At 54.1% G+C, this 26629-nt stretch overlaps 3 protein-coding genes across 13 annotated transcripts; 2 read left to right on the forward strand and 1 right to left on the reverse strand.

Annotated features, from left to right (window-relative positions):
* Positions 1-7299, forward strand: LOC130534953 (ubiquitin-associated and SH3 domain-containing protein B-like). 5 transcript variants are annotated; one of them, XR_008953002.1, is made up of 14 exons: positions 1-311; positions 3394-3447; positions 3545-3731; positions 3804-4002; positions 4161-4330; positions 4402-4610; positions 4694-4826; positions 4899-5022; positions 5282-5401; positions 5469-5561; positions 5718-5862; positions 6128-6237; positions 6314-7031; positions 7129-7299. XR_008953002.1 is itself a non-coding variant. In XM_057049673.1 (14 exons), exons 1-14 carry the CDS (start codon positions 184-186, stop codon positions 6449-6451), a joined length of 1917 nt encoding a protein of 638 aa, XP_056905653.1. In that variant the 5' UTR covers positions 1-183; the 3' UTR covers positions 6452-6552. The 5 variants fall into 5 exon arrangements, 4 of the variants coding, with proteins under 4 accessions (XP_056905653.1, XP_056905651.1, XP_056905652.1 ...); XM_057049673.1 differs by lacking the exon at positions 7129-7299 and adding an exon at positions 5929-6035 and having other exon boundaries at positions 6314-6552; XM_057049671.1 differs by having other exon boundaries at positions 6314-7299.
* On the reverse strand, positions 7214-10885 carry usf1 (upstream transcription factor 1). Of its 6 annotated transcripts, none has more exons than XM_057049687.1 (9): positions 10801-10881; positions 10116-10177; positions 9934-9983; positions 9739-9851; positions 9535-9648; positions 8206-8447; positions 8071-8129; positions 7704-7999; positions 7214-7629 (listed from the first exon to the last, which is right to left on the reverse strand). In XM_057049687.1, the coding sequence occupies exons 2-9, from the start codon at positions 10121-10123 to the stop codon at positions 7540-7542; spliced, it is 972 nt and encodes a 323-aa protein (XP_056905667.1). In that variant the 5' UTR covers positions 10124-10177; positions 10801-10881; the 3' UTR covers positions 7214-7539. The 6 variants fall into 6 exon arrangements, with proteins under 6 accessions (XP_056905667.1, XP_056905670.1, XP_056905669.1 ...); XM_057049690.1 differs by lacking the exon at positions 10801-10881 and having other exon boundaries at positions 7704-7832; positions 7905-7999; positions 8206-8432; positions 10116-10266; XM_057049689.1 differs by lacking the exon at positions 10801-10881 and having other exon boundaries at positions 7704-7832; positions 7905-7999; positions 10116-10266.
* LOC130534950 (alpha-2-macroglobulin-like) lies at positions 10129-26566 on the forward strand. 2 transcript variants are annotated; one of them, XM_057049652.1, is made up of 36 exons: positions 10129-10276; positions 19016-19128; positions 19197-19377; positions 19457-19613; positions 19701-19753; positions 20069-20089; positions 20179-20344; positions 20410-20494; positions 20554-20692; positions 20768-20885; positions 20943-21052; positions 21122-21301; positions 21378-21605; positions 21720-21783; positions 21872-22017; positions 22094-22243; positions 22315-22449; positions 22540-22799; positions 22919-23144; positions 23232-23358; positions 23442-23563; positions 23635-23686; positions 23752-23835; positions 23942-24118; positions 24195-24270; positions 24355-24511; positions 24599-24673; positions 24750-24918; positions 24981-25168; positions 25234-25446; positions 25602-25714; positions 25798-25888; positions 25955-26020; positions 26106-26211; positions 26328-26369; positions 26517-26566. In XM_057049652.1, the coding sequence occupies exons 2-36, from the start codon at positions 19043-19045 to the stop codon at positions 26519-26521; spliced, it is 4368 nt and encodes a 1455-aa protein (XP_056905632.1). In that variant the 5' UTR covers positions 10129-10276; positions 19016-19042; the 3' UTR covers positions 26522-26566. The 2 variants fall into 2 exon arrangements, with proteins under 2 accessions (XP_056905632.1, XP_056905631.1); XM_057049651.1 differs by lacking the exon at positions 10129-10276 and adding an exon at positions 17034-17162.
* The last annotated feature ends 63 nt before the right edge of the window (positions 26567-26629 follow it).

Below are 26629 nucleotides of genomic sequence, written 5' to 3' on the forward strand. Positions count from 1 at the left end.
CCGAGCTCTGGAGGGGGTGAAAGCGTCCGTGCTCCATGTCGGTGCTGCATTCGTCGGTTCCTCCAGGGGGCGGAGGAGCGGCTGCGCCCGGCCTCAGTCTCCGCCCGCTCCGCTCCGCGGCTCGTGCACCAGCCGGAGCGTCTCCCCGGCGCAGGTTCTGGTGCCGGTCATAGTCAGCGGACCATGGCTGCCAAGGAGGACTTCTACAGTAAAATCCTCCCGCGGAGGCTCCGACAGAACCGACCGGGCTCCATCAAATGCGGCTCCAGCCTGGACGTGCTGCTGTCCATGGGCTTCCCCAGACCGAGGGCGTAAGTACGCGCACCTGCACGCACACGCACCGGCACACGCACCTGCACACGCACCGGGACACCGTGTGAGCTGTGCTGCTCGCATCCACGCCAGAACCTCCGGGACCGGGGTGCTTCCGAGGTGAATGATTAAAATGGTGCAAAAGGCTCAAACATTTAAATGTGAACGAGATTGAGAAGTAAAAGTTTTTAAAAGATCCAGAAGTTTCTCCTCCTCCAGAACCTCGATGGAGACGCGGGCGGTTTAGTCTCGGTTCTTTTCATTTTAGCCCTCGTTGAGAATGACGCCTTTTATGCTGCCCCCCCCCCCTCAATGGAGCAACTGTCTTTGACTGGGCCACATCTGGGAGTTCACATCCGTCCTGCCCCCCCCACTGTAAACACTAAACTGGAGCAGCCGCGGGAGGAAGCAGGAAGCCAGGCGTATTTTCAGCTCCAGGCACCGTCCCGGGGTAGTGGGCCGGGTCGGTGCTGGATGGTCCAGAGCTGCACTTGTGCTCCACAGACCAAACACAATGGCTGCTCCCTGATTCTAGGTCACTGGTTCAGTGGGTGGGGGGGGGGGGGGGGGGCACAGGGATTCTCTGGCTCCACACAATATGCAGCATTTCTGAGGCCGACCGGTCCTGGTTCAGGTCCCTGGGTCAGGTCCCTGGACCAGGTCCCTGGACCAGGTGGGGGATCTGGAGCAAACCATGCTGGCTGAAACATCTGGGTCTGACTCCGCCCAGCTCCGGTTCTTGGCCTAACCTGGACCCTGTTTCCCAGGGTGGTACAGACGGAAGCTTTCATCAGGTGGATCCCTCCTCTGGGATCTTTGTGTTCCTCCTGATCTTAGAAACGTGCACGTCCTCCATTACTGGCAGATTCTGCTCCAGCGTGAGCACGTGCACGTGCACTTTGAGCCTCCTGACTCAGCCCAGCCACAGATTCATATTTCCCTTTTCTCTCTGTGCTGATCGTGTGTTTTCTGACCCGTTTCTCAACGGCCGTCTGCGTAGGGTGTGTGTGTGTGTGGGTGTGTGTGTGTGGTGTGTGTGTGTGTAGTGTGTGTAGTGTGTGTGTGTGTAGCGTGTGTGTAGTGTGTGTGGCCGAGGTTAGCGTGTTTGCTGAGTCAACGCGTCACAGCTCTCGTGACCGAGTGAGTCCTCCTCTTCTGTACTGTTGGAGGATCTTTGAGAGCTTTCATGCCTTCAGCGGGCCGGTTCTGGACAGGTCATGTGATGCGTCTGTCCATTTCATCATGTTCCGAGCTCAGAACAAGGTGGTAGAAATGCCAGGACCCTGACCCAGGACCCTGACCCAGGACCCTGACCCTGACCCAGTCATCTGGGGACAGTTTCTGCTTTATTTTGAGCAGGACAGAGTTGAGAGGATCAGGAATTAAAGTAGATTTGATGTGACATTTAATCTCATTTCCAATTGAATGTGGAGTGTGTGTGTGTGTGTGTGTGTGTGTGTGTGTGTGTGTGTGTGTGTCTGTTGTGTGAGGACGGGACCATCTGTGCCTGCTGTGTATTTTGCCAGCACAGCTCCTGGAGCGGCTCCAGCTCCCAGCGAGGCGCTTGACAGGAAGTGCCGCCATCTTGAGCCGCCTCCTTCCTGCTGCTCCGGGAACCTGAAATGACTCCAACGTTCTGGAGGCCAGGAGCCTGGTGGACCTGCAGAGGTCACATCCCGCCCCCTGAGGTCCCCTCAGCAGCTGCCGGGGCCTCCTTGTGGGGCCTCCTGGTGGGGCCTCCTGCTGGGGCCTCCTGCTGGGGCCTCCTGCTGGGGCCTCCTGGTGGGGCCTCCTGCTGGGGCCTCCTGCTGGGGCCTCCTGCTGGGTCCTCCTGGTGGGGCCTCCTGGTGGGGCCTCCTCCTGGGGCCTCCTGCTGGGGCCTCCTGCCGGGGCCACAGTCAGCAGCTTTAATCCAACACGGATGGAGCTGGGATGAGAGGTCGCCCCTCAGGAACATGCTCTCCATCGGTGGGGGGGACCCAGACCCAGACCCACCACAGTTAGAACATCTAAACCAGTCCAGTAGAGCCTCTAATGTGGAGCCCTTTTCCTGGTATTGTGACGGTTTTATTTTAAGGAAGCAAAGCAGCAACTGGAGGGATTCTTCTGGGAACAGGAAATGGAAGAGGAAAGAGGAAGAAGAGGAACAGGAAGAGGAAGAGGAAAGAGGAACAGGAAGAGGAAGAGGAAGAGGTCTCTATCTGTGACTGGTGACTGCTCGGACGCTGATTTTGGGAATGCGACAAGCTGAAAGTCCCATTTTTTGACATTAGACAGGAATCAAGACAAGAATTTTCCAAGTTCTGGAAGAGTTTTCAAAATTTAGAGGGAAGAAGAGGGTGTGCTGAAGGTGTTTTGTTGTGACTCTTGTTCTTTAGCACAGCGACATGCTAACGCTAGTCTCTTACGTGGGCGTGTTGCTCCTCCGTCCCGTCCCAACAGTCGCCGGCGGCTTCACATCTCTGTGGGTGAAGCTGCACCAGTGGTTTTCTCAACGCTGACTCGTGCTAATTAGGTGCTAAAACTGAGCGTGGCAGCATGTTCTCAGGTTCTGGGGGGGGGGGGCACAGAGTCGCCAGGAGACCTTTTAGAGAGCTTTTATGTGTCTGAAGCACCAGATGAAATGGTTTTATCACGGTTTCCCCCAGTTTCACTGTGGCAGCAGCCAATCAAAGCAAGAACCTTTACAGATCAAAGGAACATCAAAGAACACGTTAACGTAGCTGTGTCAGCACTTTTCATTCCGTTCTGTATCTCAGCTCCAAATCAGCTGCTTTCTGCCCTTCGGAGGGAAAAACGAGGGCCGCGCTCCCAAATCTGGGATTATGCAGCAAAGTTGGAAGCTAAGCTACGTAAACGTAGCTTCAGCCACTACGACCAGCAAAAGGTGCTATATTATGGGCTGCAGACACACTTTGACCTTTGAACTCTCTGCTCACCCGGTGCACAGGTGAGGACACATGATCTTTAAAAACGTTTGACCTTGTTCTTCCGTCAGCAGAAACAACGACCAGCGTCCTGAATTAGCTGCGCTCACCTTTGTGAACATCATGAACCACATTTCTGAACTTTCTCTCTCAGACTGAAGGCGCTGGCGTCCACAGGAGGTCGCAGCGTGCAAGCGGCGTGCGACTGGTGAGTGTAAGCGTGGGCGGATAGACGACGGGGCCTCGCATCGCCCCCTGCTGGACGGGTGCAGCTCCTGCAGTACTGAACCATTTCTGTCCCCCAGGCTGTTTTCCCACGTGGAGGACCCCTTCCTGGACGACCCCCTGCCCAGGGAGTTTGTGCTGTACCTGCGACCCAGCGGGCCTCTGCAGAACCAGCTCGCTCATTTCTGGCAGCAGAGCCGCGTCACCTGTGGCAAGAACAAGGCCCACAACATTTTCCCCCACATCACCCTCTGCCAGTTCTTCATGGTGGGTCCCAGTGATCTGGCTGGATCCCTGGGGCTTCCTTGGAATACTACTAACTGGAACGTTTCATTACAGTGTTCCGACCACAATGTGGAGGGCCTGTGCGAGGCCCTGCAGGCCGCCGTCCAGCGGTGGCGAGGACGCTTCCCAAGCCCGCTGCCTCTCGAACTCTACACCTCCTCCAACTTCATCGGCCTGTTCGTTGAGGAGCAGGTGGCCGACGTCCTCAAGCAGTTTGCAGCCGACTTTGCAGCCGAGGCCACGAGGAAGGCAGGTACGAGAAGCGGGTCAGTCAGGGATCGGTCCGAGTCGCCGCCATCTGTTACGGTCCCTGTGACGGTTCAGGCGCCAACGCCATAGTTACGACTCGCGATGACTGAACATGTGGAATGAAACAACCAGCAATGCTAAATGAGTGCTGCTCACCTCCAGAAGTCCACGTGGAGCCTCAGAAGAAGAAGCTCCATGTCACCCTGGCCTACAACTTCCCCTCCAGTCGCCTCCCCTCCCTGGAGAAACTGGCCAAAGGCATCGAGGTCCAGCTTGGCTGCGATTGGCTGGTGGTCCTGTTCTCCCGGGACATCCGCTTTGCAAACCACGAGGTGAATTCGTAGCTACCAAGTCCTGATAAGTCCGATTCCAAAGGAAGTGTAACGCGTTGGCTCCTCCCCAGACGCTGAGGGTGATGTATCCCTACACGCCTCAGAACGAGGACGAGCTGGAGCTGGTTCCTGGCGACCACGTCTTCGTGTCCCCAGTGGACCAGGGCAGCACCATCGAGGGCTGGCTGTTCGGCTCCTCGCTGGCCTCCGGCCGGGCTGGGCTGCTGCCTGAGAACTACGTCAGCGTGGCGGACGAGTGCGACACCTGGGTGCTCCACGGGTGAGCGGCGTGGAGCGATGGCGCCCTGACGCAGCCTCACCTTGAACTAGCAAACACAGGCTGACTGTTGTCCTCCTCTGCAGCTCACACTCCTTCTTCAGCTGCGTTCCTGCTGACAGAACCAGCAGGAACAGAGGGATGTTTGACAGCCGACGCCCGGAAACCAGCGGCCCCGGAGACACGCCCACCCTCAGCCTGATCTGCCATCCCATGCAGGTGCTCTCAGGCTCAGCGCCGCGGTGGCTTTGCATTAGCCGGTTGCTCACGGATGCGTCTACCCTCTGGCAGGTCCTGCGCCTCAGCGCCAGCCACTCTCGCCAGCCCACGAGGACTCTGTTCATCTGCCGCCACGGCGAGAGGATGGACGTGGTGTTTGGGAAGCACTGGCCGTCCCTCTGCTCCGACAGCCAAGGTCAGACGGCCCCTTTTAACTGACCTGCTTCAGAGGTGCCTCAGAAGAGTGTGACCCCCTCTAAAAATATAAATCTGTGTGTAAATCACTGTTTGATCGATCATTTATCGATTAGGAGAATCAGCTTAGAAATATGAACAACAGCGCCCTCCCCTGGTTGGCCGTAGTAACGCATGTTTCATCATCATCATCATCATCATCGTCTCTGATCCCAGTCCCACCGTATTGATCGCGTCCTTGTTGCTATGATACTGTGCAGGCAGGTACGTCCGCTCTAATCTCAACATGCCGCCCAGTCTGCCGCTGTGGGGAGACCGGACAGATTACGACATGGACTCTCCCATCACGGTGTTCGGAACCACGCAGGCTCGGCTCGTGGGTGCGTCTCCGGGGACAGACAGTAACTCGCTGCATAGTCGCTGGTAGTAAAACGTGCGCTCTTCCAGGCGAGGCCCTGCTGGAGAGCAACACCGTTATAGATGCCGTCTACTGCTCTCCGTCGCTGAGGTGCATCCAGACCGCCCAGAACATCCTGACAGGTAGGTCGGGTCGCATTTGCACGAGTCTCCGCCGAGCCGTTGCACGAGGCTCCGCCGAGCCGTTGCACGAGGCTCCGCCGAGCCGTTGCACGAGGCTCCGCCGAGCCGTTGCACGAGGCTCCGCCGAGCTGTGATGAGCCCTGTTGGTGCACACAGGAATGCAGCAAGACACCAAGATCAAAATGCGAGTGGAGCCGGGCCTCTTTGAATGGACCAAGTGGGTTTCTGGGAGCTCCCTGCCCGGGTGGATCCCTCTCTCGGACTTGGCTGCTGCTCAGTTCAGTGTGGACGTGAGTTACAGGTGAGCTCCAGGTCCCTTTGGAAGCCTGAAACCTTCGGGAGGGGTCTAAATGTCTGGGGTCTGCAGACCGCTGGTTCCTGCCGGCCGGCTCGCCGTGTCCGAGCCGTACGAGAGCTACATGAGCCGGAGTTTCCAGGTGACCAAAGACATCCTGTCGGGCTGCGGGAGCGGCGGTGAGGGACGGACGTGAGGCGCCGCAGCATCTGGAGGAGGCTCTGCTTCATTGTTTGATCTTGGATCCTGTCCACGTTTCCGCCCTCTGCAGGAAGCAACGTGCTGATCGTGGCCCACGCGGCGTCCCTGGAGGCCTGCACGCGCCAGCTGCAGGGCCGCAGCCCGCTCAGTCCCCGGGACTTCGTCCAAGCCGTCCGAAAGGTCGCGTCCACCAGAGTTTCCATCTGGAAGGAAGCGGCCGGACTGCAGAGGTAACCTTTATTTTCTCTGGGTTCAGGTTCCGTACCTGGGATTCTGTTGCTGCCAGGAGCAGCGGGACACGGGGGTGTGGCAGCTGGTGGACCCGCCCATCCTGCCCCTGACGCACGGCCCCAACCACAGCTTCGCCTGGAGGGAGACGCTCCTGCAGGACTGACGTCAGTCTGGTCCGGACGGGTCAGACTGGACCGGACGGGTCAGTCTGGTCCGGACGGGTCAGACTGGTCCGGACGGGGTGCTCCAGACTGGTCCGGACGGGTCAGAGCGGCGTTCCCCAGCTCACCAGGAAACCCTTCCAGGCTTCCTCGGACTCTTCCAGACCAAAGCTCTTGCTCAGATTTCCATTCGTTTCTCAGAACTTTCACCTCGATGCAGATGGACGCGACTTCTCCACAACTTTTGAGAATTCCAACACTTTAGGACCAGTTGAGTCATTTCTAAGTGACTAAAGTTTCACCTCAGCCTGCCGTTAGCGCGGCGCTAGTGGCAGCAGCGTGCACCCCAGTGCTAGCACGTTAGCTTGTATTGCCAGGCTATGCTAGTGGTGGGCCGTCATGTGGCACCAGGTCCACCTTCATTAGTGCATTAGTGTTGCTCAACCACCCTTGATCATGGCTGCAGACACATCTGGGGCTCCGCTGGCGTCCCCCCGGCCACACATGTAGCACTTCCTGCCGGGCAGCGGGCCTGTTCCCATGGAAACAAGCCACTACTGAAACCGGAGCTTCTGGATTCAGGTGCAGCATGTTGTTGTTTGTTTGTTTGTTGAGTGGTCCCGAGGAGCCTTAACGCAATACGAACGTCATGCTTTTGTTTCTGTTCCCATCGTTCCAGATGTGAACTCCAAGATCAAAGACTTTTTCTACATCAAAGGCCTTTTTCTCTCGGCCTTTGATAGACACCTCCGGCCACACCCACGTGTTTTTGACTCTTTTATTTTTTACAAAGACAAACTGTATCGTTCCTACAATGTGATGATAAATGAACCTACTTTCATTCTGTAAAGTTCTGGGAGTTGTTCCAATGCAATCAGGAGAAAAACAGACATAAAAAGCAGAAGTTGGGATCTGGTGGACACGGCCACGCCCACGGCCACGCCCACCACGTGGAAAACACGTGCAGGGTTCGTTCCTCACAGGGGTCAGAGGTCACGTTGGGGGTTGAGAGTTTAGGGTGGAGGGAAGCAAATGAAGCTGATGAGAATATTGGTGGAAACGTCTCTGACCCGACGTCATGCAGGTTCTGTCACTGGGGCTCGGTGCTGGACGAGCCCACGATCCCGTGCTGACGCAGCAGGTTCCTCAGGATCTGGTTCTTGGACTTCCAGTCTTCTATCTGAGAAGGAGAGCGTGGTTAATGTGGACTCAGAGGCTTGGGCCCCCCCAGCCCCCCCGGCTCTGGAGCGCTACCTCCTGCCTGAGCAGCTGGTTGTCGATCCGGACCCGGTCCAGGGCGCCCACGTCCTCCCCCAGCTTCAGGTTGCTCTGGCGCAGCTCCTTGATGTACTCGCAGGCCTTGGACAGGATTCCTCCTTTGCTCTGAAAGAGAGAGAGGCCGGGATGGCAGGACGGCCTGTGCAGGCCCGGGCCCGCCCACCTGTCCGGGCTCACCTGTCCCGTCTTGGTGTAGTCGATGTTGCAGTCCGGGATGGTCTTGGACAGCTGCACGATCCAGTTGTTGATCTTGTCTCTGCGCCGGCGCTCCACTGTCGGATCAAAGAAACATGGGTTTACTCTGGCGACACCAGGAAGAGAGCGTCTCCGCGGCGCCGCTGACCCTCGTTGTGCTGCGCTCGCCTCTTCTCGTCCCGGGAACCTCGAGGAGCCTCCTGCTTCCTGGGAAACCAGGAGAGAGGAGGTCAAAGGTGAAGGGGTCGACTGCGCGTGGGTCAGGATGTGGGCGGGTACGTACGCGATGTACGGCTGCGTGCGGGGGGCGATCGACCTCTGGCTGGAGCCCGTTAAAACCTCCTGGGGCGACATCATCACATACACCTGCCCTGTGGGCGTGGTCTGGCCCAGCAGCGTGTCGGAGGCCTGCACGGTGGTCACCATGGTTCCCGAGGTGGCCTCGGCGATGGTGGCGGGGTAGTAGGCGTACTGGGCCTCGGCGCCGCCGTCTCCCTCCAGCCCGTCCGTCTGCGAGAACACAGCCTAGCATAAAGACACCGTTCACACCTGTTAGAAGGCCGACGGGGAGGGGCTCCGCACGCGTCACTGGCCCCGCCCACGCTCCGGTCACTGGCCCCGCCCACGCTCCGCACCGGTCACTGGCCCCGAGTGACCCCGCCGTGGCGGACAGGTGTTGCTTTAAAACCATGTTGGACGCCCCCCCACACACCCAGCCTGGGCCCCCCTCCTCAAACCGACGGTATGGGAGGCTGTGAAAGGGCGCCGGTACTCTACCTGAGTGACTAAAAGGGCGCCGGTACTCTACCTGAGTGACTAAAAGGGCGCCGGTACTCTACCTGTGTGACTAAAAGGGCGCCGGTACTCTACCTGAGTGACTAAAAGGGCGCCGGTACTCTACCCGAGTGACTAAAAGGGCGCCGGTACTCTACCCGAGTGACTAAAAGGGCGCCGGTACTCTACCCGAGTAACTAAAAGGGCGCCGGTACTCTACCCGAGTGACTAAAAGGGCGCCGGTACTCTACCGAGTGACTAAAAGGGCGCCGGTACTCTACCCGAGTAACTAAAAGGCCGCCGGTACTCTACCCGAGTGACTAAAAGGGCGCCGGTACTCTACCCGAGTAACTAAAAGGGCGCCGGTACTCTACCCGAGTGACTAAAAGGGCGCCGGTACTCTACCCGAGTGACTAAAAGGGCGCCGGTACTCTACCCGAGTGACTAAAAGGGCGCCGGTACTCTACCCGAGTGACTAAAAGGGCGCCGGTACTCTACCCGAGTAACTAAAAGGGCGCCGGTACTCTACCGAGTAACTAAAAGGGCGCCGGTACTCTACCCGAGTAACTAAAAGGGCGCCGGTACTCTACCTGTGTAACTAAAAGGGCGCCGGTACTCTACCTGAGTGACTAAAAGGGCGCCGGTACTCTACCCGAGTAACTAAAAGGGCGCCGGTACTCTACCTGTGTAACTAAAAGGGCGCCGGTACTCTACCTGAGTGACTAAAAGGGCGCCGGTACTCTACCTGAGTAACTAAAAGGGCGCCGGTACTCTACCTGAGTGACTAAAAGGGCGCCGGTACTCTACCTGAGTGACTAAAAGGGCGCCGGTACTCTACCTGAGTGACCGTCTGACCTGCTGCTGGGAACCCAGTGACCAGACTAACCGCAGCAGCTCCGTCCGTCTGACCCTCCAGCTGGCCGTCGGACACCTGGATCACCCTGTATGTAACCTGGAACACGAGACAAACCCGCCGTGCTGAAGCATAAATCCTCTCAGGGACACTCGCGCGCACACACGCACACCTGAAGAGGCTCCTCACCTGGCCGCCTGTTCCTTCCGTCTTGAAAACATACTTGATAGGCTGGTCACTGAAGGTGGCTGCAGACTGAATGGTTGCGATGGCTGCCGGATCCTCGGCTGTGGCTACGGACCCTGGAGGAGCACGAGGAACACGGGTACAGGTGCGGCTTCGGGGCACAGGTGGGGCGGGAGAACCGCCGGACATTGTCCTTACCTTCCTCGCAGACAGCGACGTTTCCATCAGGTTCAGGACTTTTTTGTTGGCTGCACACACACACACACACACACACACACACACACACACGCGTTAAGCAGCTGATTAAATCAGCCACCGACGGATCTCGCCGGGGAGTCGTGCTGTCACTCCCCGGTAATGGCGGAAGTTGTCCCGCTCACCTCTTCATGTCTGCCCGCAGTCTCGGTGGAGGCGACCGCCTTCGCGCTCTCCCAAAGCCAGGCTGGGGCGAAGTTCATAAGTTTAACGGAAACACCGAAGCAGGGTTTTTGCTCGACGGGACGGATTATGTGCGGCGACCCGACTCTACTCAACCACGAAGGTGAAACAAAATGTGAAACATAGTGTGTTTTTTTTACAGACAATTGTCGTTGTTGCTAGCAGCGACCTGCGCGAGCGCACGACAAAACGGAAGTTGACGAGTTTTGCCTTCAAAATAAAACTTGTAATCTTTTAAAATGGTAAAAACAAACATAAAAACAGCGCAGAAAATCTGACTTAAATCACACAGTTCACGCGTGTTAAAGATTAAAAGTATATATGGGCTCTACCGTGACGTTGTTGCCCGTTAATCTTTCAAAAAGTGCGTAACTGCGCGCTACTTTTCAGGCCCAGGCCGGAACTCGGATGTTTTAATGCGTTCAAGGCGACACGGTAAAAAGCCTTTCTTCACTAATACCGTTTGGTCCCAGAGGTTTTTACAGATGTTTAAAACAACACTTTCCTTTCCCTTTGTAGATACAGTGTCTGCGATGGTGCCTGGACGCAGTGTAAATGTGCAGGCAATGGTTTAAAATCGTACACAGCATTAGATTGTGAGGAATATAAGGACAAAGATCTACTCACACTGCAGTGGTCCCTCCCCCGATATTTGTCAACAGACCGCCAGACTGTTGGAAGTACGCATGCGCGACAGCGAATTAAATAAGAGTCAGGATATTGTTTTTTCTGTTTCCCCCCATACAAAATATGACTACATGTACAGAACACATTCCTGCACACGGATGAAACACTGCGGTCAAGCCAGCCAACAGTTCTGCAGAAGCAGTAAAGCCAACTCGAATTGCACTTGCTCTGTGTATACGAGGCATTACGGTAAGTGTTGAGCACAACAGCATAAAGATAAAAGCGACTTTCTCTTGAGTTTGTTTCGATCAGTACTCCTGAAGGTCTTCCTGGAGTGTTCATCATAACAATAATGTGTGACAAAGTGACTTTAGTAACAAGCAATTTTGGGAATGATGAAAACATTTGGGGAATTTTCCCAATTTCTAGGGGTTAGGTTAGGGTTAAGGTTAGAGTTGGGGGGTTTGGTCAGGGTTAGGATTAGTGATAGGGTTAGGGATTCTAGCTTCCCTAATCCCAGGATTCCTAGTTATAACTCAATAATTCCACTTCAGGCTGATAGCACTCGACCCCAGGACATCCCTCAATTTTAGAAAATTCTGGCGTAGCATTTTTAAAAAACCTTCAAAAATTGAGATTGTGCTTTATAATGTACCTGCTGTCAGATTAATATTTTGGGGAAATTCCTAGTGATCACAGGATGATTCCATAATGGTCACTACAGTGCACAGCTACTAAACAGTAAATGAAGATTCTGGTTCTGGTGGATCTGCACATCAGCCTCTCCAGTGCTCTCTGCTGCCACAGTCCATTGAGGACCATTCAGTGGTCAGTTGATGTAACTGCAATTATCTTTCCTCTGAATCCAAGATGGCCGATAATACTGAAAATGTACTGAAAATAACTGAAAATGTCATTTCTGTGAACGGATATGAGCAAATCCTGAGACACCTGCACTTTGAGGATAACCAGCCGCTGAACATGATGGGCTCTTCAAAATCAGACCATTGCTAAGTGCACTTAAACATTCAAGGCAGCAGACCCTGAAGAATTTCAGATCATTTATTTCAAAGCACTGCTGCCCATCAAAGACTACACACCAAAGGCCAAGGCCAAACCCTGGGGAGTGAAGGTGTTGCCAACAGACAGGTCCAGAAGGAAAAGATGATGATGATGCTCCAAAAACCTTCTCTGTGGCCCTTTACAACCAACACATGGGTGGGCTTGATCTTGTTGACCGACGTCTGGTGATGGACGCCCACAGGTGTGCCTCTACCTGATGTCTGATGAGACTCCTCCTCTTCACAGACCCAGTGGGACCCGTGAGGTGGAGAGCAGTCATCACAGTAGCCCGTTAGGGCCCGTTTCAGTAGCCCGTTAGGTCCCGTTTCAGTAGCCTGTTAGGGCCCGTTTCAGTAGCCCGTTAGGTCCCGTTTCAGTAGCCTGTTAGGGCCTGTTTCAGTAGCCCCTAGGGCCCGTTTCAGTAGCCCGTTAGGGCCGGTTTCAGTAGCCCGTTAGGTCCCGTCTCAGTAGCCCGTTAGGTCCCGTCTCAGTAGCCCCTTAGGGCCAGTTTCAGTAGCCCGTTAGGGCCGGTTTCAGTAGCCCCTTAGGGCCCGTTTCAGTAGCCTGTTAGGTCCCGTTTCAGTAGCCCGTTAGGGCCCGTTTCAGTAGCCCGTTAGGTCCCGTCTCAGTAGCCCGTTAGGTCCCGTCTCAGTAGCCCCTTAGGGCCAGTTTCAGTAGCCCGTTAGGGCCGGTTTCAGTAGCCCGTTAGGTCCCGTTTCAGTAGCCTGTTAGGGCCCGTTTCAGTAGCCCGTTAGGTCCCGTTTCAGTAGCCTGTTAGGGCCTGTTTCAGTAGCCCCTTAGGGCCCGTTTCAGTAGCCCGTTAGGGCCGGTTCAGTAGCCCGTTAGGTCCCGTCTCAGTAGCCCGTTAGGTCCCGTCTCAGTAGCCCCTTAGGTCCTGTTTCAGTAGCCCCTTAGGGCCAGTTTCAGTAGCCCGTTAGGCCGGTTTCAGTAGCCCCTTAGGGCCCGTTTCAGTAGCCTGTTAGGTCCCGTTTCAGTAGCCTGTTAGGGCCTGTTCAGTAGCCCGTTAGGTCCCGTCTCAGTAGCCCGTTAGGTCCCGTCTCAGTAGCCCCTTAGGGCCAGTTTCAGTAGCCCGTTAGGGCCGGTTTCAGTAGCCCGTTAGGGCCCGTTTCAGTAGCCCGTTAGGTCCCGTTTCAGTAGCCCGTTAGGGCCCGTTTCAGTAGCCGTTAGGGCCGGTTTCAGTAGCCCGTTAGGTCCCGTCTCAGTAGCCCGTTAGGTCCCGTCTCAGTAGCCCCTTAGGGCCAGTTTCAGTAGCCCCTTAGGGCCGGTTTCAGTAGCCCCTTAGGGCCCGTTTCAGTAGCCTGTTAGGTCCCGTTTCAGTAGCCCCTTAGGGCCAGTTTCAGTAGCCTGTTAGGGCCTGTTTCAGTAGCCCCTTAGGGCCCGTTTCAGTAGCCCGTTAGGGCCCGTTTCAGTAGCCCCTTAGGGCCCGTTTTAGTAGCCCCTTAGGGCCCGTTTCAGTAGCCCGTTAGGGCCGGTTTCAGTAGCCCCTTAGGGCCCGTTTCAGTAGCCCGTTAGGGCCACAGGACACCACTGGCCCCAGCTTCCCACCTCTGGGAGAATGCTAATATTTGGGCTTGGTGACCCTGTCTAGGGGACACTCGTGGTTCCTCCTGTTGGGGACCGTTTAGGGACACATTGAGCTGTGAGAACCATGAGTGTCATCGGTTCTCTTACTCGCGCCTCCTCGTTGCGCCTCTACAGTGTTGAAATATCCCCCAAGTTGTTGAAATGGTTTTCAAAGCATAAAAGGAAAAAGGCTTTCATCTTTACAATAGAACACAAGTTAATTCATGTTTACGTTAAGTTTTATGATGCGTGCATGTGCGCTGGACTGGACACGTGTCATGAGTCCTCCATGGTCTCCTCCATGGTCTCCTCCTTGGTCTCCTCCTTGGTCTCCTCCATGGTCTCCTCCATGGTCTCCTCCTTGGTCTCCTCCATGGTCTCCTCCATGGTCTCCTCCATGGTCTCCTCCATGGTCTCCTCCTTGGTCTCCTCCATGGTCTCCTCCATGGTCTCCTCCTTGGTCTCCTCCTTGGTCTCCTCCATGGTCTCCTCCTTGGTCTCCTCCATGGTCTCCTCCTTGGTCTCCTCCATGGTCTCCTCCATGGTCTCCTCCTTGGTCTCCTCCATGGTCTCCTCCATGGTCTCCTCCATGGTCTCCTCCATGGTCTCCTCCTTGGTCTCCTCCATGGTCTCCTCCATGGTCTCCTCCATGGTCTCCTCCTTGGTCTCCTCCATGGTCTCCTCCATGGTCTCCTCCATGGTCTGACAGCGTTAATGTCACAAAACTCTTCAAATTATTCACGGACATTTGCATTTTTTGGAGTTTGGTTTAAGACTCTCATATTTTTGCTGAGGTTTCTGGTCTGCTGTCTGTAGATATAGTAGCATTTATTTGGAGACGTACATCCTCTCATCGTTCTTATCTATTCTAATTAGTGACCAGAACTTTCAGATGGTCCCAGGAACTTTAGTTGTGCCCCAGTGGGAAAAAGTCCGAGATGAGTCAAAAACACACCGTTGTCCTTGTTTCAACAAACCCTTTTATAGACAACTTAAAAGGGCAAATGTATATTTGAATGCATAGATGCTCGTTTTGGAGAAGCTCTGGCTCATGTTGGCTGCCCGTCTGTGAGGAGGACCCCCCACAGAGACAGGACCACAGCAGGCCACAGCAGGTCTGGAGCTGGGTGCAGCAGGAAGCAGGAAGCGCTCGTGCAGTTCCTGATGCGTTCTGAGGGCACAACAGGAGGAGAGTGAGTGCGACACCACGCATGCAACAGGCTCGGGGTATACAGGCGCATCACACAGGACTTTAGGGAGTGGAACCAATGCCCCTTCGGTGCAGGGTGGAGCATCTGGAAACGGAATACTAACGCTTTCCTTGGCGTATGCTGTAGTCGATGGTGATGTGTTTGGATTCATTCCGGTTCCGGCGCGTCAGCGTGCAGTTGTAGCTCGTGGTTGTGTTGCTGTACAGCACAGGGTGATTTGGAAGAACAATCCGACACTTCCTGTCAGGCTCTGTGGATATCTTGGACCCTTCAGATGTGAAGAAGTCACAATCATAGGGGGGGGAGTCCGGACAGTCTGCATAATGGCACCTCAACCTGGAACACATCACAAGGCTGCGTTACTGCACACAAGCTAGTTTCATGGTTGAGCTCTAAGCTCCTCCCACTGGGCGGAGCAAGTAGCATCGTTGCCTCCAGATGTGGTTCTGTTAGAAAAGGGTGGGCAGCTACTGGGGCAGATACTGGGGCAGCTAGTGGGGCAGCTACTGGGGCAGATACTGGGGCAGATCGTGTTTTGTGAAATGATGGACGGGGTGATTGGACCTGAGACTGTTGTTGAGGACGCAGGCTGAGAAAATGCCAAAGTCTCCTTGCTTTTTGCCAGATGTTGAACCTGTAACCACATGGAACGGCAGCTCAGATAAACCACAGGATTGAAAAGAAAACAGCATCCCTGATAATCATTAATCTAGGGTTAGGGTTAATCTCCATCTCCAAGCTATAACGTCAGCTAACGGTCCTAAAGTCTGTCTGTTTCCATCATCTGCAGCATCTGGGACGCGTCCCTGAGCAAATGTCGCCCATCAGCCCCCCAGATGTGCGTCTTTCCTCAGGAAAGCTTCACAACATGAACCAGATACGTGTTCGCTCTCCTCTCCTCGCTCCTCCACTCACAGACGCACTAATCACTAACCACCGGATGCTTTCTAATCACTTACATGACTGCACCCATTACATGAATGGGAGGACTGGAGGGGGAACTGGGACTCACATGGATGTAATTCAATCTCACAAATCTTATTTCGGCTCCTCTGCTGATTCATGGGCTCGTTACAGCAGCAGCAGCTACAAGCGTCCACGTCTCCACCACCCACTGTTGCTCTTCCCCACAGTGAAGCTTTAAATGTTGGTTTTAATGAAACACACTATCTGGGATGGTCTTACCTATGAAGAGGACCAGAGGGAAAAAGACGTGCATTTTCCTAGAGTGAGACACAAAAACAGAGTTTAACAGCAAGAAAAAGAATCTTTAATAACAATCTATGTAATTTAGCTCTGGTTCCTGAACATTTAAAGGGCTCAGATGGAGACTAAAGAGGCTGACAGTCGTCACACTGCTGCTTTAAACATCCTCTCTGAAACAGTCCCAGATCAGATGTGTGACTTTTGTAGGTGTTGTGGCTTCATTTCCTGCTTCCCGTCATCAACCTTCCAATGAAAAGTCCGTCAGCTGTACCCCAGCTGGCCCACGCACGCCTTAAAATGATTAGATAGTGTTTGAAATTAGGCAAATCTCATTGTCTTACCTTTGATCGGGGCTCCAGCTTGTTCGGTGGATGGCAGGACTCATAAAATGAGCATAATGGGCTGGGCAGGGCATGTTGAGGGGAAGCTCTTAGATGGGAGGGTTGCTCTGGAGATGCCCTTAAAGAGCTGCTCTGTGGTGCAAAATAAAAGCAGATTAGTGGCAAAAGGCTCCGACCAGCACAATAATGAAATGGAACCCTCAAAAGAAATGTGCAGATAGAAACATTCGTACGTGTAGGGAACCACAGAGCACTCAGATGATTGATACCAGATGGTAGAACATTTGTTGATGTGTTCCATGTAGTCCCAGTTTTAAACCGCCCTCTTTCATTGTTGAACGCCTCTAATCTGAAATTAGGGCTTCAGTTTCTAACGTCCTCAGAATTTGGACCATTTTACCCCACTAGTCTGACCACCAGGTGGCAGTATGCTTTAAAAAGCACCCCCGCCCCCAAGGCGTGACTGACCGGGGGTCAAACATCTCGTGCACTCAGCGTGCACACTCATACCCGGCAGTAGCCAAGATGGAAGTATTGATTGTTTCTGCTACTGATCAACACGTTGGACACGTTCCACATGTCTAATGCCAGGTATTAGCAAGTAGATGCTCCAACAACCGAAGCCCAGCGAGTGTCTGGGGACCAGGTAGCAGCTTGGGCCGGTCCCAGACCTGGGGGAGGACTTTAGTGAGCGAGGCTCCGTTAGAGCTCGATAGCAGTCGTTTATTAGCGATTTAGAGGAACTAAAGGATCAGGGAAAAGATGATGTATTTCACATCTGCTCTGTGTGTGTGTGTGTGTGTGTGTGTGTGTGTGTGTGTGTGTGTGTGTGTGTGTGCCTGTACGTGGAGCTTTTGTCCTGCCTTTAACAGACGACTCAGCGTCACACGGACGTTTGCTGAGGCTTTGATGTCCTCTGGGCTTTGATATTGTGGGTCCCTGGATCACTAGAACCCAGGTAAGAGCATCATGTTCACCCTGCCAGTGGAGCAGGGTAGGTCCACACACGTTGTTGTGCACACACACGTGGTTTCTCAGACTCTGGTGTTGTGGTTCTCCTGACCATCCGTCCTCCGCACCACCGTGTGACCTCGTTACTTCCTGCATCAGGACTCATGGAGACTGTGACATCATTTCCTGGTTCCCGGTCCCAAAGGCAGCGCACGAGTCTTCAGCCACACCTTCCCCAGGGTAAAATGGGTCTGGAGGAACAGCAGAAGCTCTGGGCACGTGCAGCGCCCCCTGGTGACCGACCCACTTTGTGAGAGTGGACCTCTAAGAACAGAACCAGTGGGACGTTCACGTCTCCCCTGCTGTTAGTGGGACGCTTGCATTTGTATTTACCTGAAATATGGCTCTTAAATATGTGCACGTATTGATTAACCAGTTAGTGACGTTTGCATGGTTATTGTTTGGTAATCTGTATGTAATCTAATCTGGACAATTTGAATCCATTACAAAGGACTGGACCGTGTCCTGGGTCCAGTTCCCCTCCCTGAGCTAATGGGCTCTGAACTGTGGAGGAGTGGCGGAGCGACGGCTCGTGGTCAACGAACCAGGAAGTCTTTAAAAATATCAAAGCTTGATGCAGTCTGGAAAGATTCTGGTGGGATCTGGTGCTGGTGGGATCTGGTGCTGGTGGGATCAGCTGCTGGTGGGATCAGCTGCTGGTGGGATCTGATGCTGGTGGGATCAGATGCTGGTGGGATCTGGTGCTGGTGGGATCAGATGCTGGTGGATCTGGTGCTGGTGGGATCTGATGCTGGTGGGATCAGATGCTGGTGGGATCTGGTGCTGGTGGGATCTGGTGCTGGGGGATCTGGTGCTGGTGGGATCTGGTGCTGGTGGATCAGATGCTGGTGGGATCTGGTGCTGGTGGGATCTGGTGCTGGTGGGATCAGCTGACTCAGTAACTTAACCAAGACTTTAATAAACAGAGAGAGTTGGTGGTCATGGAGAGCTGCTAGTTAACAGCGTTCACCACTACACAGACCAGACGACCGGCAGCTTCACAGAGTGTTGCTGCAGGTGTGACGCAGGTGTGATGCAGGTGTGACGCAGGTGTGACGCAGGTGTGACCATACAGGGGTGAGCCCACAGCGCCCCCTAGAGAGAGAACAAAGACGGAGCACGACCGAAGGAGCCAAACAGAACCAGGACAGATTTAATACGCTGCACTGGACCTTCAGCTGGGTCCCACACACTCAGCTGGCCTTGGAAACTGGGCCGGAACATGGATAACATGGATAACATGGATAACACGGATAACACGGATAACATGGATAACATGGATAACATGGATATGGGACATTGGCAAATCTCCGTTTCCTGCCCACGTCAGACTCATTCTTATCATTTTTATCAGCGTTTTAGATTTCAGTGTGTCAGTAGTGCTGTTGCCCCCCACGTTCACCCTTAAACAGGCTTTAATCCTCGATTAATTAACGGTATCTGTGACCCTTTATCGGGTCACAAAGGTTGGTTTACATGGGAAAACTACTTTGTACTGTTTACATGATACGGTCACAATATCTCAGGATGGTTAAAGGGCAGCTGGTTGCAGCCAAGACCGCAGCAGCAACCAGCTGGTTTCGGAACGCCGTTGAGCCCAACCGGACAATTGTGACCTCTAGTTTTAGGAGTTGGTGTCACGTTTGACTGTGACTGTTGCCACTGGAACATCTCTTCCCTCTTGGCCGGTCTGATGTATATCTGTAAATGATTGGCGCTCTCATTGACCGGACACAGGCGTGCGTGACCGGTTGCATCAGATCAAGGGGGTGTTTCTCTAAACCAGGGACTATTTAACAGATCCTGAGGCGTTCCCAGCCACTCGTGATGGCGCCTCCTGGAAGCCAGACGTGGGCCTGGTCGCTGTGTCTTCTTCTGAGCTGGATGGCCTTTGATCATGTGGCAGCATCGCCGTAAGTTAACCCGCTTAAACTAACCTAACGACCCGTGTGGTTGGTTCCTGGCGTTCCTGTCTCTGCAGGCAGTACCTGGTGGCCATTCCTTCAATCCTGGAGGCTGAAGGGGTGTCGAGGATCTGCGCGAGCCTCCTGAAGCCCAATGAGACCCTGACCATGACTGTCTCTCTGAAATCCAAGGAGCTGAACATCACCCTGATGCAGATGGTGTCGGGGCAAGAGTTTCACATGTGCCGGGAATTCGAGGTCAGCGCTCATTTGCCAGAATTCCATTGAATTCCTTCCGGATATTAAAACAAACCGCTCTTCGCTCTTTGTGTCGCAGGTTCCTTCGATCGAGAAAGACGAGGTGAAGATGCTGGAGGTGGAGGTGCAGGGCGACACCTTTCACTCCAGAGAGTCCCAGAAAGTCCTGGTCAAACGCTTCAAACCGGCGTCCTTCATCCAGACGGACAAACCGATCTACATTCCTGGACAAACAGGTAAAGTTTATCCCTGAACATCAGCTATTGCTCAGCGGCTGTGGTAATACTAGAGATGTTCTTGTAATCCCTGTTCATCTCTGCCAGTGCACTTCAGAGTCATCTCACTGGACTCAATGTTGAGGCCCTCGGCTCTGCTGGTGAGTCTTCCGGCCACGTTCAAGATATTCCAAGAGTTTTATTGGGATTGCACAAATGTACAAGGGCCTTGTGCGTTACTACGAGGTAACAAGATGACATGAAACTCAAGGCCAACTAACCTGCCTGGCTCGTTCATGAAGGAATCAGCTGGTTTTGTGCTGAGTAAACACGTTTGGTTTGACCTTCCACTGGTCAAAGGTCGGTTAGCCAAAATGTCAGTTGATCCCAGGCTGTTGTCTGACTGGAACAGCTGTTTAAACATGTTGTTGTCAGTTTCACATGCTAATTCTCTTCTGTCCCTCCTGAACGTGCAGTACAACACCATCGCACTGGAGGTAAGCGCACATGTGAACGCCACCAACGCTTCTTTGACACTATATTTGCCACACTGACGTGTTTCTGGGTTTCTTTTATCCTCCAACAGGATCCCAACGGTGTCCGGATCGCACAGTGGCTCAACCAAACAGCTGAAGGTAAAATCCTGCAGCTCTCCCACAAACTGAACTCCGAAGCTGCTGAAGGGTCGTACCAGATCAGGGTGGAGGCGGATGGAGAACAGGCACGGCGCTGGTTCAAGGTGGAGAAATATGGTGGGTCTGACTTTCAATTCCGTCCTTCCACGGCGGGAACAATAACGCCCGTGTTCGGTCCACAGTTCTGCCCAAATTTGAGATCACGATAACGTCCGACGCTGAAGTGAACATACTGCAGGACGCATTTGAAGTTAAAGTCTGTGCAAAGTAAGGAGGAGTTTTGAACCTCCATGGCTGCCGATGGTTCAGCTGCTCCTCCTCCTCAGGTACACGTACGGACAGCCGGTGCCAGGAACCGCCATCGTTGAGGTGTGCAGGGGTCTGCGGCGATACTACGTGGGCATAAATGACCCGAATAATCCACTAGCAGGGATTTCAGAACCGTGCCACAAGCAGAGGAAGCAGGTGGGAAAAGGACCAGAAGCATCTGCGACTGGCGCTTGTGGAGCGCCTGAACCTCCTTTTTCCTGTCTCACTCAGACCAACCGGAACGGCTGCGCCACCTTCGCTGTCCTGATGTTCCACTACACCAAGCTGGACAATAAAGTCGTGAACGATCGGCTGAAGATCACCGCCGACGTGGCGGAGGAGGGAACAGGTGAAGCGATCCGGGAGGTTTTCCTCAGGAAAGTGTAACAGCTGCTTTTCCCCACAGAGGTGAGACTCGCGCAGCAGAAGGACGTCGGCATCTCTTACACGGCCGGAACGCTGTCCTTCCTGGACACACACACGGTCTATAGGAAAGAGTCGTCCGTGAGGGGGAAGGTGAGCAGGCGCAGGCCTCACGTCAGCCTGCTCCACGTCCAGGCCCGACCTGTGCCGTTGTGTTCCCAGATCAAAGCTGTGTTCTACAACAACACCCCCATCGCCAACACACCTGTGTACCTGTTTGAGGGGGAAGTTTGGTCGTCAAGGCGACTGAGGAATCTCACCACCGACCGCAACGGCGTAGCTGCCTTTTCCTTTTGCCCAGGGAGGCTGAAGGGGGACCCGAAGGGGGACCTGTGGCTGCAGGTACGAGCCCACCTGCAGCATCCGGCTGCTTTCCCTCCTCTCTTGTTTGTCATTTGGGGTTTTTCCTTCTCTCCAGGCCTCCGTGACGCCAAAGCTGCAGTACATCCCGTACAGAGCCGTGCACTATCGGACCGAACGACACCTTGTGTCTTTGCTCCAAGATCAATCTCTCAACAGCAAAATCATTAGCTCGCTGGACCTGAAGGCCGGAACAAGCCCGCTGCCCTGCGGCCAAGAGCAGGACGTCACCGTCGTGTACACTATTGCAGGAGAAGCAGAGGGGGAGATGGACCTGATTTACCTGGTGGGTGGTGCTGCAGGACACTCCCAGGTTCTGCTATAAGCTAGTCAGTCACTGTCCTGCCTTCATTAAGGGAGGTAAATGCCAGGTAAATCTCATATTCACCTATTTCTGCAGGTCTTATCCAGAGGAAACATCGTCCTTCAGGGGGCTAAGAAGCTGACAATAGAGGATCATACAGGTGGGGAATGGTGTCCTCAGCCGCTGGTTTCCCCTCCAGGTCTGCAGGGACCCAGCAGATGGTGCTCAACAGTCCTCTCTGCTTGCAGTGACTGAGGGAGCGTTTATCTTTAAGCTGCAAGTGTCTTCAGACATGTCCCCTGAGGTCCAGGTGGTGGCGTATGCCGTCCTGCCCAGTCAGGGTGTGATCGCTCACAGCGCCGAGTTCGCCACAGAGAAGTGCTTCAGTCACATCGTAGGGCTTCATCTCCGTCTCCCTGACAGCCCCAGTGGGGCAGCACTTCCATAAATGCCCCTGTTCCGTGCGTCAGGTGTCTCTGGAGTTCAGCGGTTCCACGGCCGCCCCCGGGGGGCAGATCGGCCTCCAGATTAGGGCGGAGCCAAACGCTGTCTGTGGCCTGAGCGCTGTGGACCGCAGCGTCTTCGTCAAGGAACCGGAGAGGATTCTGAATGCAGACAACGTGACTGACCGACCACGTACCAAATATTAAATATTATTATTCCATTAACGCGTTTAAACTTTTCCTGTCAGATATTCAGCCTGTTGCCGGCCAAGAGACACATGTCTTACATGGTCCAGGACCCCAACCCTTGTCTGCCGGTGAGAATGAGAAGGTCCATTTTGCCGATGCCTGAAGGGCAAGATGATCCTTATCAAGTTTTCCAGGTACTGTCAAAAACAAACAAACCTTTTGCTCTCATCATCCTGGGAGCATGCTAACGATGCTAATGCTAATCAACGCTGTTGGTCGTGTAGAGAAACGGGCTGAAGATGGTGACAAACCTGTTCATCCGCATGCCGTCATGCCTCAGCTTCAAAGGGAGGAACTACCACTTTGGTCACTACTACATGAAGGAGATGCACAGCCCGATGATGCCTGTCGCAGAACCTGGTCAAGACGGTGATGACAGTGACGGTGGCGTTGGCGGTGGCGCTTCCCCCCCTGCCGGCAGCTTAATAGTGACGGTCCGCACTTTCTTCCCTGAGACCTGGTTATGGGACATGTTTGAAACCGGGTGAGTGTTTCTAACGACGGAACTTTGGACCTGCAGAACACGGCCACTTCAGTCCAACACTGTCCTCCTTTAAGGTTCTGGTTCCCTCCAGGATTTAAGAGCTCGTCTCTCTATTTCAGAGCGTCTGGAACAGTAGACAAGGTCGAGAAGGTCCCTGACACCATCACCACCTGGGAGGCGGAGACCTTCTGCATGTCCTCCCAGGGTTTCGGCTTGGCCCCCCGTGCAGACCTCAAGGTCTTCCAGCCCTTCTTCCTGGAGCTGTCCCTGCCGTACTCCATCATCCGTGGGGAGCGCTTTGACCTGAAGGCCACGGTGTTCAACTACCTGACCAGGTGCATCATGGTGAGGCCTGTTCACTCGTGCCGAGAGGAGGAACCTCTCCTCGTTTTAAGCTTCCTGTTGTCATTGGGTTCGTCTGTGTGTCTGCAGCTGACGGTGACTCCGGCAGAATCGGCCCATTACCAGCTGGTGCCGCTCTCTGGTGACCAGTACACTTCCTGTCTGTGTGGCAACGAACGCAAGACTGTCAGGTGGGCCATGGCGGTGGCGACCCTAGGTGAGCGCCAGGCCCTAATGGGGCCTTTTTGGGGATTCCAGCAGGGGCAGAGGTTGACCAGTGTGCCGTTTACCGGTGGCTAGGGGTCCTGGAGGTGTCCGTGACCGCCGAGGCCGTAGCCTCACCTGTGTCCTGCAACAACGAGGTGGTGTCGGTGCCCGACAGCGGACGCATCGACAGAGTCCAGCGTACTCTCATCGTGAAGGTGGGCCAGCAAACGGGTGGGAGTCCAGATGAAGGGTGCTGTGTTCCTCACACGTGTGCTTTCCTGTTCAGGCTGAGGGACTGGAGATGGAGCAGACTCACACCTGGCTGCTCTGCCCCAAAGGTCCGGTGGTTTAAAATGAGGGCGCGTCCCGTTTGGCTGTCTGAAGCTTTTGTCTCTGTGCACAGGAGGGGAACTGGAGGAGGAAGCAACGATTGACCTTCCCAAGAACGTGATCAAGGGGTCTGCTCGTGGCTCTGTGTCGGTCGTGGGTGAGTCTGTGTTCCTCTGGGACCTTTGAAGCAGGTTTCTTGTCTTTGCTCATCAAAGCCCCGGAGAGAAGACGTGTTGGTTTCTAACCTCTCGTTGCTGGTTGAGGTGACGTCATGGGCCGAGCACTGAAGAACCTGGAAGGGCAGCTGAGGATGCCATACGGCTGTGGTGAGCAGAACATGGCTCGCCTGGCCCCCAACATCTACATCCTTCAGTATCTGGAGAAGACAAAGCAGCTGACTCCTGCCATCAGGGAGAAGGCCCTGGAGTTCCTCCGGTCAGGTGAGGGCTTTGGCTGGCCACCAGCGCAGCAGGAACCGTTCTCTCTGATCCTTCAGCCATCTCCATCCACCCTCAGGCTATCAGAGGCAGCTCAACTATAGGCACATCAATGGAGCCTACAGCTCATTCGGGGTGGGAGAGGGCAACATCTGGTGAGGATCTGACTGAGAGCAGGACAAACATCGCAGCCACGCGTCCTCATTTGGCCACGTCTGCTCATCTCGCCGTGTTCTTAGGCTGACCACCTTTGTGCTGAGGTCTTTTGCTAAAGCCAGAGAGTACATATACATCGACCAGTCGACCATGAGCACGACGGAGAATTGGCTGAAGAAGAAGCAACGAGAGAACGGCTGCTTTGAGCTGGTGGGAGCTCTGTTCAACAGGAGGATGAAGGTGAGCGGGGTCATCGGTCATCTTTAGGAGTGGCCTGAACGTCCGCCAAACTCGCCGCCACACGGGAACTCTGCTTCTCTTCCCCAGGGTGGGGTGTCAGATGAAGTCACCCTCACTGCCTACATCACCGCTAGCTTCTTGGAGATGAACGTGCCTGCAAATGTGAGTGGACCTCCGCAGGGAACCGCTGCTCACGCTGGCCAACAGGCTAATAGCTCCTCTGTTGGACCTCGTGCAGGATCCGATGGTGGACAAGAGCTTGTCTTGCCTCAAGGCGTCTATTGACAAAGATGGCTTCGCTAACATCTACACCACAACGCTGATGGCCTACGTTTTCACCCTGGCCGGGGACGTGGTCACTCGAACTCGCCTCCTGAACCACCTCAGCAGCAAAGCCAAAGCAAAGGGTGAGTCGGTCTCTTCGTGGACGCGGGCGGATCTCAAATCCAGCTCCTGTGTGTGTGTGTAGGAGATTTACTGTACTGGGAGCAGACGTCGGGAGAGGACTCGCCCTCTCTGTCAGTGGAGATCAGCTCGTACATGGTTCTGGCCCAACTCAGCGCTAATCCCACACTGGAGGAGCTGGGCTACGCCACCCGCATCATCCGATGGATCTCAACGCAGCAGAACTACTACGGAGGCTTCTACAGCACACAGGTACGTGTGGAGGGTTAGAACCTGCAGGACCAAGCCCACACAGGCCTCTTGATGGGTGTGTGCAGGACTCGGTGGTGGCCCTTCAGGCTCTGGCTCTCAGCGCCACTCTGATCTTCAGCACCGATGGGTCCACCCAGGTGACGGTCACCTCCCCCAGCACCTCCCATCTTTTTATGGTCACCAAGGACAACAAGTTGCTCTTACAAGAGAAGGAGCTGAAAAAGATCGAGGGAAAACACCGTCTGAAAGCGACTGGAACCGGATGTGCTGTAGTTCAGGTGAGTAGTTGAGAAGTACGTTGATGATCGACCCGTTTTTAACATGAAACCCTTCACACTCGAAAGCAGGAAATGAGCCAACACGTCGCTGTAGAAGGTTAAATCGGAGCGCCCTTTGGTCACTAACGGGCAGACTTTTATTCATCTTTCTCCAGTTTTCTATCAACTACAACGTCCCAACCCCCAACGAAGTCAGCACGTTCTCATTAGAGGCCTCGGAATCGGCCAACTGTGCCAGAACCTCAATGACTCTGGAGATAACGTCCAGGTACGAGAGCGAGGCCGGCGTTCTCAAATCTGGATCTTAACTGTAGTTGTGACTCAAGCCTCCATCGTTTCACGTCTCTTCAGATTTACTGGAAGGGCGGCCAGTTCAAACATGGTGATCCTGGACCTTAAGATACTCTCTGGGTTCACGCTGGACCACGGCGCTCTGGAAAGTGTGAGTGTCCGTCCTTTTCTTCTGAGCCCAACAACGTGAGCGTCATCCAATGTTGTTTCCTCGCAGCTTGGAGGTCCCAACAAGAACCGCGTTGAGCTCAACAATGACCACGTCCTCGTGTACATACCCGAGGTGGGACGAAGCCGCCGGGTCAGCAGATCTGGAGCGCTGGAGTCTTTGGTGGTGATGCTTTTGTGTTTTGTTGCTCTGCCAACAGATGAAGAAGGACAAAGTCGTCTCCCACAGAGTTTCGCTCATACAGGAGTTCCGGGTTACGGGCCAAAAACCAGCTGTGATCAAGATCTATGACTACTACGAGCCAAGTAAACTTAATCACCACAGAGAACGTCGGCCCCGTTCCCCTAATGTCCTGATACTAGCTCATCTTTTTGGTCTGTCTTCCGCCTTTCCTCCTCTCATTTTTTGGTTTTTCTTTCAGGCAACAAGGCAGAAACAGAATACACCTACCCCTGTTCTTCAGGTAACAGTTGTTCATTCCACATCAGAAATGGCAGCAAGCATAAATCCGCCTCATGTCCAGTGGAAACGAGAAATAACTAGATAATTGAATCAAGAAAAGTAATGTGGACGTGCACTTTTCAGTTGGATTGTTTTATTTCTTTTGCAGGTTGAATTGGACGTGGTCATCATGTTTAATAAAGTTTACTCTAAAGCTCAGCACATTTCCATTTCTCCTTATTTAAACACACACGAGAGAATGAAATAAAGTGAAAACTGCCA

Source organism: Takifugu flavidus, chromosome 12, assembly GCF_003711565.1.
Source record: "Takifugu flavidus isolate HTHZ2018 chromosome 12, ASM371156v2, whole genome shotgun sequence".
Lineage (NCBI taxonomy): Eukaryota > Metazoa > Chordata > Actinopteri > Tetraodontiformes > Tetraodontidae > Takifugu > Takifugu flavidus.

Excerpts from the sequence above, each read along its gene's own strand:
- LOC130534953 (XM_057049671.1), top strand. The coding sequence starts at position 184 with ATGGCTGCCAAGGAGGACTTCTACAGTAAAATCCTCCCGCGGAGGCTC. Across the intron at positions 4,331-4,401 it reads TCCGCTTTGCAAACCACGAG|ACGCTGAGGGTGATGTATCC; the intron begins GTGAATTCGTAG and ends GCTCCTCCCCAG. Across the intron at positions 5,402-5,468 it reads CACGCAGGCTCGGCTCGTGG|GCGAGGCCCTGCTGGAGAGC; the intron begins GTGCGTCTCCGG and ends GCGCTCTTCCAG.
- usf1 (XM_057049685.1), bottom strand. Across the intron at positions 8,130-8,205 it reads CGCACGCAGCCGTACATCGC|GAAGCAGGAGGCTCCTCGAG; the intron begins GTACGTACCCGC and ends CTGGTTTCCCAG. Across the intron at positions 7,630-7,703 it reads ACCAGCTGCTCAGGCAGGAG|ATAGAAGACTGGAAGTCCAA; the intron begins GTAGCGCTCCAG and ends TCTCCTTCTCAG.
- LOC130534950 (XM_057049652.1), top strand. The coding sequence starts at position 19,043 with ATGGCGCCTCCTGGAAGCCAGACGTGGGCCTGGTCGCTGTGTCTTCTT. Across the intron at positions 22,018-22,093 it reads AGAAGTGCTTCAGTCACATC|GTGTCTCTGGAGTTCAGCGG; the intron begins GTAGGGCTTCAT and ends TCCGTGCGTCAG. Across the intron at positions 23,359-23,441 it reads CATGGCGGTGGCGACCCTAG|GGGTCCTGGAGGTGTCCGTG; the intron begins GTGAGCGCCAGG and ends ACCGGTGGCTAG.